Source organism: Mastomys coucha, unplaced genomic scaffold, assembly GCF_008632895.1.
Source record: "Mastomys coucha isolate ucsf_1 unplaced genomic scaffold, UCSF_Mcou_1 pScaffold9, whole genome shotgun sequence".
Taxonomy (NCBI): Eukaryota; Metazoa; Chordata; class Mammalia; order Rodentia; family Muridae; genus Mastomys; species Mastomys coucha.
Genome location: NW_022196915.1, coordinates 88,371,660 through 88,383,438, shown reverse-complemented (window position 1 = coordinate 88,383,438; position 11,779 = coordinate 88,371,660). Strand labels below are relative to the sequence as shown.

Below are 11,779 nucleotides of genomic sequence, written 5' to 3'. Positions count from 1 at the left end.
AAAAAACAACTCTTTAATTGGTAGCAGACTGTGATAGAAGCAAATGGAGAATGCTATGGTGTTAGGCTAGGGTGCTAGGGTGTTAGGGTGACTGTCAGTAAGAGAAGAGCCATGGTAGTGAGGAGGAAGAAGAGTAAGCTAAGGCAGCGAATGCAGTGGAGACCAGAGACTATCAGAGATGATCTTTCTTGGAAAGGAGAGACTCGACAGCAGTTGTAGGTCAAGGTCTGGAAAGAAGCAGGAACCGGGAGAAAGCTCATCATGCTTCCAGGCCTTATGACATGGGAGGAGCCTGGGCGACAGCCACTTCAAGTAGAGAATTTAAAGGCAAACAGTGTCATCCGGGGAAATCCAAGTTTTACTAATAAAGGAAATTGTATTTTCTTAAAACAAAAATGCTAAAAATGATGAAGTTTGCAAAGAAGTCAGTGTTCCAAAGGACACAGTTGTGGAGTGTAAGCTGAGATGAGAGGTCAGGCCAAGGCATGGCTTCTCACTTCATGAGACTCCATGAAGGGCTTTGTCCTTATAAAACTTGACTCCCAGGAGTGAGACACAAGAGTTAGGATGAGTCTGTCAGTGTTGAGACGAGTCATGCTGGTTAAGATCGTCACACCTATACTGTGCAGTTATTAGCAGATCATTTAAATATTTAAATTGAAACGGTCAGGTTTTGCTTTGACATTTTATAAACCTACTTGATTTCAAACCTGTGTCTTTCCCGCAGTGTTTCTCTCCAGATTGCTAGTCTGTTACTGTAACGTTCATGTTTTAACTCATCTTGACTTTGCTTCAGATACTTAACAAATGGCATTATCAGTCTTCCCATTTTGCTAGTATGCAATTAGTTTTTCTTCAGTGAAGTAGATGAAGGTGAACATGGTTTATTTATATTTAAGTTTGATTTTACTTGTAAAAAAAATTCCCCCCCCAAAGATCTGATTTTTAGTTTTGTTTGTTTGTTTGTTTTTGTTTTTTGATGCAAAATAATTTTCTGCTAGATTAAGCTTAGAGAGTGATCCTTAAAACTTCGTAGCTTAGTGATCCTCTGGGTAGCATATTATGGGTCTGGGCCATTCCACTTCCTGTTATCTGATGTACATACATACATGTGTCCATAATGCCGAAGCTTGCATGGCGAACATATTTGTGCTACGAAGAAAATTGGTTTTGGCTTGTTAATTCATAGACATGTTATTTCTTTGAATAACTTGATTTTTATTCGCATGGCATTTATGTGCGTATTTTAAAATTACATTCTTTACCTCCTTCAACATGTATACAGGTCCCAAAGGCAAACAGCTAGAAGGAACTGAATGTCCACTCCACGTTGTTCATCCGCCCACAGGGGAAGAGTTTGCGCTTGGGTGTGGCGTGTGCAGAAATGCTCACACGTTTTAGAACTTTCAGCTCCTTTGTCTACTGAGAGAATAGTTGCCTTCATCCACTGGGAGGATGCAGTGAAGTTTAAACTCTGCTCAGGATAAGAACGGGACCATTTTACATTCTGAAAAGGAACCATTTACAGCGCAGGAATGATGCCAAATACCATGTACATAAAATTCTTGCTACGAACGTTTCCCCATTATTTTGGTTTATCTTCTTTGAACCAAGACATCAAAGTTGTGAGGTGTTTGCATGTGGCCATTCCTGTCACTGGCCTGTGAAGCATTGGACATTTATAGATAATCGATATAAAAGGATCTCCATTCTCATGGACTAAGAATGATGCTGGCTTTCAAGCAAAAAAAAAAAAAAAAGAAAGAAAAATAATCACTGTTTATTGTATACTGCCTTTTTGTAATCCTGTACAATTGCATCACAGGTGGGTATAAAAAGAGGAATATTCTGGTTTCTTTCCTAGACTGTTATTTAAAAAAAAATTGTGTTAGTAAGGCCTATAAATGTAATAAGTATCAGACTGTATATAAAGCTATCAATGTTTGTCCTGTATAAGAATTACTAAATTACAAAAGCAGTTTCATTTAAACTTCTAGGTTAAGTTTGAGCCTGAAATTTTAATGAAGTGCAATACTGAGTGTGCCTCATTATCTTGCAGCTGTAAACATTGGAATGTACATGTCAATAAAGCCACTGTACATTTTTATACAGTGATAAAGTCTAATATTTGTGTAAAGTATTTTTTGAAAAACGATTTAAACAACTTTTGAAGCCTAAAACCCATTTATAACACGCTCATAGCTTTCCTGTTTTGGGAAATAAAAATATCAGTAAAGCAAGCAATGGGATCTTAAACAAGCAAAACATGAAAATAAATATTCAAAGCTACATCATCTCATAGACACATCTACAGAGACAGAGATAAGCACTTAGGAAATGAGTGTGCCTCTGTCTTGGCCAGAATTCTGCCTTTTGCATGATTTATCAATGTAAGTGTACTAGTTTTTAACTTCTACAGATTCCAACATATGTGGATACACCTTTCCATTTATTTGTTACCTATTTATTTTGCTAATATTTGTTTAACTGATTAGATTTTTTTTCCATTTATGAAAATATTAAATTTTAGATTTGTGTATTTCATGATACTGAGGAAAGATTTGACTCATTTTTTTGCCAACATATAATTTATTAACAAATTTAATGGTCTTGGTTTCTGCTAAGCAAATGTGAGGAATTTAAAACAGCACTGGGAGCCAGGAGAAGCCCATCATAAGGTGTGTATGTTGTGCACATTAGGGTGGAACTCTGCTTGCCCAGAACACGCTTCCAAAAGACAGCTGTTTGTAGTAGTAAGCCTTGTCATCTCAGCTCCTGGGACTTGGAGATGTGAGTCCCCAGGACTTGGTGAGTAGCCAGTGAGAGACCTTGTCTTAAAAGAAAAGCAAGGCAGATGGTTCACCTGAGCCTACACATACCTGCAGACAAATGAGAGCATGAGTGGAAGCAGTAGAGAGGGAAATGACAGCACTAGAAGAAATGGGGCTTGCCCACCCTGCACAAGTCCCTTGGTTCCATCCACAGCACCCCATAAAGAAGACATGGTGGTGCACAACTTTAATACAGCACTCTGGAAGCCGAGGCAGGAGATCATCCTAAGCTGCATAGCAATTTTGAAGCCATCTTGGTATAGATGAGATTCTATACAAAGAACCTCTTGTACTGTTATGGAAGCATTACTTGTCAATAAAATGTTAGGCTTTTACCTTAGGCAGGAAATAGGGAGATAGAAGTTCCAGTACAGAAAGAATCCTGGGAATAAAGTCAGATGCAAAGGGATTTGTGTCCAGACCCAGAAGAAGACAAGCGCACGAAACTGGGGACCAGACAACCAGACATGTGCCATAACTTACAATAAAACAAGCAGTTCATTAAGACAATGATAGAAGCTAGTCGGGTAACAGAGCCAAAACTATTGGACTAAGCATTTACTCATATATAAGAAATCTCAGAGTCATTATTTTGGGGAACAAAGTAGAGAAGGGAAAAACACAAGGTTAGGGATGGATTAACTACAAGATTCTGTCCCAAAAATGAGTTTTTAATAAAAATATATGTGATATCAATTCTGAACACATGTAACTAATAACTATTGTATAGAATCCTTTAATAAATATCATAAAAATATCCAAGCCAAAAGCTTCAAAGTCCATGAAAAATCATTATTGGTTTATAGTATTTATTTTTGGTTATGAGATCATAAGTAAAGCCATGGAGCCATATTTTGAAAAATTACATTTCAAGAAACAGAGTTGGACTTCTCAGTGGAGACTATAAAAGTCAAAAGGACCTGGACAGAGTACTATTGACCACAGGTGCCAGCCCACAGTACTATACCCAGCAAAACTTTCAATCACTACAGATGGAGAAAATTAGACATTCCATGATAAAGCCAAATTTAAACAAAAATCTGTCTATATATCCAGCTCCACAGATAGTGCTAGAAGGAATAGTGCAACCCAAGGAGGTTAGCTACACCCATGAAGACACAGGAAATAATCTCATAGCCGCAAAATCAAAAAGGGGAGGTACACACACATTATCAACAATAACAACAAAATAACAGGCATCAACAATTACTGATGTAGAAATTGTAATATCTGACAAAGTAGACTTCAAATAAAAACTAATCAGAAGAGAGAAAAGGACAGTACATACTCATCGAAGTAAAAAATTAGCAAGAGGATATTGCATCTGTTAATGTCTATGCCCAAAACACAAGGGTACCCGATTTGTAAGAGAAACACTACTACGGCTTAAATCACATATTGACCCTCACACAGTGATAGTGGGAGACTTTAATATGCCACTCTCACCAACAAACAAGTCGTCTGGAGAATAACTAAACAGAAATGGTGGCGCTAACAGATGTTATAAACTAAATGGACCTAACATATCTCTAGAACATTTCACCCAAACACAAAGGCATAATACCTTCTTATTAGCATCTCAGGACACTTTCTCAAAGTGGACCACATACTCAGACACAAAGGTATCAAAAGATAAAAGAAAACTGAAATAATTCTCTGCATCCTATCAGACCAGAACAGATTAAACCTAGCTATCCACAACAACAGAAACACAGATTTATGGAAACTGAATAACTCTGTACTGCAGATTTGTGTGAAACATTTTTCTTTGATAAAATCAACAAGATAGACAAACCTTTATCTAAATTAACTAAAAGATGGAGAGAAAATATCCAAATTAGCAAAATGAGAAACAAAAATGGGACATAGCAGACACCTAGGAAATCGTACAATTCATAGACTCAGAGGTTAGGTTTAAATGAACTGACTGGGCTCTTGTGGGGGTAGGGCTGGGAGATTCATGAATAGATTTTTATAGATAGACTATGGGCAAGTGGGTCAGTGGAGGGCAGGGAAATACAGAGTTGTGGGAAGGAACAAGAGGAGAGAGCTGGAATTGAGGGGCGTTTGAGGAATGATATGGAAGCCTAGTGCAGTGGAAACTATCTAAAGGCAATCCAGATAAGTTCTCATAATAATGGGAGACATGAAGTCCCAGTTGGCCATCTCCTGTCACCAAAAGAGGCTTTCAGTACCAGTACTGCATTGCATTCAGTTGAGTTGTTGGTCATGGAAGTCTCATGGAAATCCCCAAACAATCCCAACTCTTGCTAAGACAATGGGTTGCTCTCTGAAAAGTGACAGTTGGGCCCCATTGCTGAGGACAACGCTCTCAGAACTCATTGTTCTGTGAGTCATTGTCAAGCTGGTGCCTACATGGAGACCTACCATCCTACCATCTGGTGTCTTTCCTGTGGGAAGATACTCTGGAGGCTCCCAAAAGAGAAACATAAACACCAATCCAGCCACAAAATCTCTGACCTACAATCTGTCCTGCCTACAAGATGTGCTAGGGCAATGGTGGCACAGAACTTGAGGGAGTGGCCAACGAATGTCTGAGTTGACTTAAGGCTCACTCCATCAGACAGAACTATTACTCGACATCGCTTAAGTGACCAAGAGCCAGAGACTAGATAGACAGGACACCCAGGGTAAGACCAAACACTACTGGTCAAAGAAAAAAAGACAACAACAACAGAACCTATCATTAAAATGATTCCTAGTGATATTTTGCTATACTCTAAGTGTCTAATTCTGTCATTATCAATGAAGCTTTGTCTTTAGCAAATGAGAACATATGCAAAGTCCCATAGCCAGACATTATGTGAAGAGAGAATTCTTAGAACACACAGCTCTAAATGGGATATCTCCACCAAATCCCTCCCCCTCAGGAATCAGAGAATCCTGCGGAAGAGGAGGCAGAAAGAGTGCAAGAGCCAGAGGGGGTGGAGAACATCAGAAGAAGGCCTTCTAAACCAATTGAGCAAGCCTCGTAATAACTGGCAGACTGAAGCAGCAAACGCGTGGCCTTCACTGGTCTCAATCAGATCCTCTGTGTTTGTGTTAGAGATTTTAGGTCACTATTTTTATGGGACTCCTAAGTGTGTGAATGAGCGGGTCTCCAATTCTTGTGCCTGCTCTTGGTGCTCTTCTTCTTCTTTTGGGTTGCCTTTTCCAGCCTTGATGTGATGTTTGTTTGTTTTTTAATATTATCATATTTTATTTTGTAATGCTTGACTGTTAACTCCTAGAAGCCTGTTCATTTCTAATGAAAGACAAAAAAGGGAGTGGATACAGAAGGGAGGGAAGTTGGGGAGGAACTGGAGCCAGCAGAGAGAGGGAAAACTGTAATCTCCATAAACTGTATGAAAAAAAAGAAAAATCTATTTTCAGCAAAAGAAAAAATATTAGGAGGAGGAGGAAAAGAGGAAGAGGTGGTGGTGGTGGTGGTGGTGGTGGTGGAGAGACTGATGTGGAAATGTGGAAGCTTCAGGGTGATGAGAACAGTGAGTGGTTTCATAGTGCATACAGGCTCAGGGATGACTAATTTGTTTTCAGGAGACACAGGTAGGTACAAAGATGAATTCACCCCTTCATGAACCCCCATAAAAACAGGAGATTATAGTGAGGCCGCTGTAAATATTTAACTAACAATCGCTGGAACTGAAACTAACTTAAGGGTACACATAAGTAAGAGGCTTCCTTCACATAGAAGAGACATATAAGAAAAACTCGGGGGTCCATTGACTTTGCTGGCTGACAGCTCAACTACAGTTTTTAAACTGCCATGGAAAATAAGTATTACGGATTGTCATTGTGACACAATGTAGAGTCTTCTGGGAAGAGAGACTCATTACAGAGCAGAGGCAGGACAGTTGGACTTAATCTAGATTAGATTGGCCTGTGGAGGATTGTTATGATTTAATCAGCTGAGGTGGGAAGACCAGTCCATCGTGGGTAGCATCAATCCCTAGGAAGAGAATCCTGACTGTATAGAGAAAGCTAGCTGAGCTCTGGGGTAATTTCTTACTATTTTTTTCTGACTACAGGTGTAATATGGCCTGTTGTCTAGAGCTCCTGCCTTGTGACTTCCCTGCTATGATGGATTTTAACCTGGATCTGTGAGCTAAACAAGCCATTTCTCCCTTAACTTGCTTTGGCTAAAGTATTTGATCATGGCATTAGGAAATGAAACTAAGACAGAAAGGTAGTGACATACCTCTCAGAATGGCAGGTGAACATGTTAGTAATGACCAAGAAAATCCACAGAGCACTACAGTGTGTGCTCAAAGTGACTTCTGAGTATATGAGGAAGCCATTCTTCATCACTCAAGCCCTACAATTTAGGGATGAATTTTGACAAAGTACATGAGAAAGATGGTTATGGCCAACCCCCAGTGAAAACATTCAAGCGCAGACCATCCTGCCTGGATAATGTATTAGGCAGAAAAGAGCAGAGGTACAATAGGGGGATTTAGTCTTTCTGTAAATAAACATTTCTTATTTTCAAACAGAAAAAAAAAAAGCCATTTCTTCCTAGCCATCTGGTCAGGTTGGTCAGGCCTGAGTCATCTCTCATTCTGCCCATAATGTTATTTGATGAAACATTAGCAGTACTCCATTCGTTTTCAACTTGGTATTTACTAATTTGCTTGTCTTCTCAGATCTTCTTCTTGCTCTGCCTCTCTTCCCACCTAATTTGTTCTTGTGTTTTACCTGGTTGAAGTCACATGCTCCACATGATGACTGTAAAGAGCAGGACATTACAGCCAATCTCCTAAAACCTGCCAAGAGCATGCCAAGAGCATGCCGAGCAACTGGGATGGCACACCGCTTGAGGCAAGTCCTGACTTTTCTAAGCACTCTGTGTCCTGTTTGCCTGTCACCTTGATTCAGCCACTTACTTTAATTTTTAATCTTTCTTTCGTTTTTTCACAAGAATACCAAACCCAAACCAAATATTTATAAAAGTGATTTAATTCCACAATAAAATATTTTGAAAGTGAGTGCACGGATGAGGAGAACTTTCACTTAATAGTCTCTAAATTTGGTATTTCATTTACCACCAACTGCAGGTGAGTTAATCATCTCATTCGGCTGTTTAAAGAAATGACTGAATTCGACTTCTACAATTATTTTGCTGGGGAAAATAATCCCAATATGAAAATCTAGAGTTCTTGTCCCTAAAGCCCAAGCCTGGTCTGCTACATGATGCTACTGCTGCAGTATCATTAACAGAATAGTAAGTAAGTGGACACTTGTAATATGGACCAACTTGCAAGAGGACAGGGCTATTTTCTTTCCAGGAGTTGTCAGCTTAGTGAGAGGGCTGTGGCTCAGCTCCTAGGAATCTTCATGGAATCCAGGCCCACGACAGCCTCTAGCTAGAAACATGGGTGACGTGTACCTGCTTCTGATTGAGAAAAAGCCACCAGACATTTCATCCAGGGAAACCTGACGAGAGTCCAGACCTAGACATTTCTAGCTAGACAAGTATGTTGTGATCGAAGGTACCTTAGAAATCCAACTATAATATTTTTAAAAATCACTTCTAAAGGAAGTCTCAATGAAGAGAAATTATGAGATAAAAGTCAAGGGCCAGAGAGATGACTCAGTGGGAATCATACCTGCTGAGCAAGTGTGGGTGCCTGACTTCAGATCCCCAGAGCCTCCTTAACAGCCAGATACATTAACACAGACCTGCAATCCCAGTGTTCCAAGGGTGACCTGGGAGGCAGAGGCAAGAGAATGCTGGGAAGCATCCACGCACCTTGCCTGGTGTACACAACAGTGAACCATAAGAGACCCTCCTCGAGACTGAAGGAATGACAATCCAGAGACTGCTCCACCTGGGAATCCTTCCCATATTCAATCATCAAAACCAGACACTATTGTTGGATGCCAGCAAGTGCTGGATGACAGGAGCCTGATATAGCTGTCTCCTGAGAGGCTCTGACAGTACCCAACTAATACAGAAGTAGAAGCTCACAGCCATCCATTGGACTGAGCACAGGGTCCCCAGTGAAGGAGCTAGAGAAAGGACCCAAGACTCACAGCCCCTTAGGAGGAACAACAATATGAACTAACTAGAGCTCCCAGGGACTAAACCACCAACCAAAGAGTACACATGGTGGGACTCATGGCTCCAGCAGCATATGTAGAGGATGGCCAAGTCGGTCATCAATGGGAGGAAAGGCCCTTGGCCCTATGAAGGTTCTATGGCCCAGTGTGGGGGAATGCCAGGGCCAGTAAGCAGGAGAGGGTGGGGTGGTGTGCAGGGGGAGGGGGAGGGAACAGGGGTTTGCTCTTGTTTTTGTTTTCTTATTTTATTTTATTTTTTCGGAGGAGAACCTGGGAAAGGAGATATTGTATGACATGTAAATAAAGAAAACATTTAATTTAAAAAGAGAGAGAGAGAGAGAGAGAGAGAGACCCTGCCTCAAACAATGTAGACAGACGGCAAGATGCTGACAAACAAGTGCTGGTCTTCCCCAACTTCCACAAGTGTTCTACGATATACACACACTGTGATCACACACGAAAACACTCACACATCATACAAAGAGAAAAACAGAGAGCCTTAGAGATTAGCTCAGGGAGTAAAAGCACTTGCTGCTCCATGTAAGGATAGGCATAGACCAAGGCGAGAAACAATTCCTGCAAGTTGCCCTTTAGCTTCCATAGGTACACAGTTCACATGCAGTCCAAGGTTTGACCCTGAGTCAGAAAACCAGTAATAAATATACATAAAAAACTGAAATAAAAGCCAAGTTTGAACATCAGTGTCCAGTCAGTAACCATGGATTCAGAGAGTGACTTCTATGACCAGTTTCTCAGCTACAGGTTCTGTAACAACATGCCCTACATTTTCACTAAAGAAGCGAGTTCAGGTAGGCTCCTGAAGAAACTGGGAAGTTTTAAAAAGTGAGAGAGACCAATCATGTCGGAGACGGTTTAGGAAGAACAAGGCATTAGTATTCCTCAGAAGTGTTTGTAAACTACCCAGCTTTGTTGATTCCTTTAATAAATATTTGAGCACCTGCTCCATCCAGGTCAGCACTTGACCACACGCTCTGATGAGGGCAGGGCTGTGTTCTCTGTTGCTTAGTAACCCTACTTCCTCTCAGGCGCTTTGAATGGACTGTGTGAACGGAACTGTGGAACTGTGCTAAGCTCTGGGAAGGAGACCTACACAGAACACAAACACGAAGACTGGGGGTGTAGTTTAATGAGATAAATCATTTACTGATGGATGTCTTATGGTAGCTAACCTTTGTGCTAAGGCTGGGAGGAGGGCACGCAACAATGCCCTCTCTAATTTTGCTGTTCTTAATCTTTGTAATGTCTAGCTCACAAATGGGAGGATATGGACTTTGAAAGGTTAGGGTGGATTAACCAGTGTGACCAAGTCATCGGGAGGGTCCCAGTTGGGGAAAGAAGAAGAAGCGACCAGGTTCTGTTAGGGAATACAAGCGTGGGGAGGGGGTCAGAAGAAAGGGAGGGAGGGAGGCATTGAGGGAGGGAGGGAGACCTCACACATGACAGGACTTGGTGATGACCCACTGTTGGCCTTAAAGATGAACAAGTCAGGCATGAAAAGCCTTGACGCCCAGGAAAAGCAACTGAACAGGTTTTCCCTCTTTGGATCCCCAAGGCTGTGGCCCAGCTGACAACTTGATTTTAGCTTGTTTTGGACATCTTATTTCCAGAATTGCACAAACACTGTTTTTTTCCTTTTTACTATTTTAAGCCACTAAGCTTCTAGTAATTTTACAATGGGCTTCCCTCCCCTTATCAAGTTTTGGGCTTCCCCAAACCTGTGAACTACTTAGTATCCCTTTGCCAACTGAGTCTCACAGAGGAAAACAGAAAATAAAGCCCAATGATTTTTTTTTGTATTGCTTACATGTAGAAATAATATGTTGGCTATATTGGCTTAAGTAAAATAAATGAAATAGATTTTGTTCCCTTTATGTGGGTCTGTGCATGTGAGAGCAGGTGCCCTCAAGTCCTCTGGAGCTGGAATGACAGGCAGTTGTGAGTGGCCCATTGTGGGTGGTGGAAGCTGAAGTGTGTCCTCTTGACCAGTGAGCCACCTCTCCAGCCCTCCTTCACCTTATTGCATGTGTGTGTGTGTGTGTGTGTGTGTGTGTGTGTGTGTGTGTGTGGCTGTGTGTCCCTTGTGTCCTCCAGATGAGGTCAGGAGGCCAGAGGGAGTCCGTTCCCCACCTTCACCTTGTTTTCCAGAGATAAAACCCAGGTCAACAGTTTGGACAGCAAGCACCTTTGCCAGCTGAGCCACATCACTAAGGGACCTTTAACTTTTCGTGTGGCTCTACAAACCTAAACTGCATATATACCTTGCATGCAATCCTGACGAACAGTGCTCACCTAGACTCTTATTCTCAGTAGTGTTTCCCATTCCTCATTGGACTTTTTAAAATAAATTCATTAACTAATACAGAAAATTATACCTCCTAAGGTGTAATGTGATATTTTGAATAGTGTATTTGATGAAAATGTTTAATATTTAATTTCTTTTTTTTTGTTTGTTTTTTTGTTTTTTGGTTGTTCGAGACAGGAATTCTCTGTGTAGCCCTGGCTGTCCTGGAACTCACTCTGTAGACCAGGCTGGCCTCGAACTCAGAAATCCACCTGCCTCTGCCTCCCAAGTGCTGTGGGATTAAAGGCGTACGCCACCACTGCCCAGCTTTTAATTTAATTTCTTATTTGGTGTGTATAAGTGTTTGCCTGCATGTATGCCTGTGCTCCACTTTCAAGGCCCCATCAGGTCTCCTGGGACTGGAGTTATGAATGGTTGTGAACCACCTGGGTGCTGGGATCCTCAACAAAAGCACCAAGAGCTCTTACCTATAAGGCAGTGTTCCAGCCCCGGCAGTTCATGGATACAATGTTTAAAGCTTAAATCGGGTTAATCATTCTAACTC

The 11,779-nt window shown here is 41.1% G+C and overlaps 1 protein-coding gene across 16 annotated transcripts in view; it reads left to right on the top strand.

Moving 5' to 3' along the window:
- Positions 1 to 2,125, top strand: part of Mycbp2 (MYC binding protein 2) — a 234,193-nt gene extending 232,068 nt beyond the window's left edge. For 15 of the 16 annotated variants that reach the window (XM_031362810.1, XM_031362803.1, XM_031362817.1 and 12 more), the window contains one exon: positions 1,286 to 2,125. In XM_031362810.1, the coding sequence (XP_031218670.1) occupies positions 1,286 to 1,401 (116 nt within the window). In that variant the 3' untranslated portion in view covers positions 1,402 to 2,125. The remainder of the gene's footprint in view (positions 1 to 1,285) is intronic. The other variant, XM_031362818.1, reaches the window with a different exon arrangement.
- The last annotated feature ends 9,654 nt before the right edge of the window (positions 2,126 to 11,779 follow it).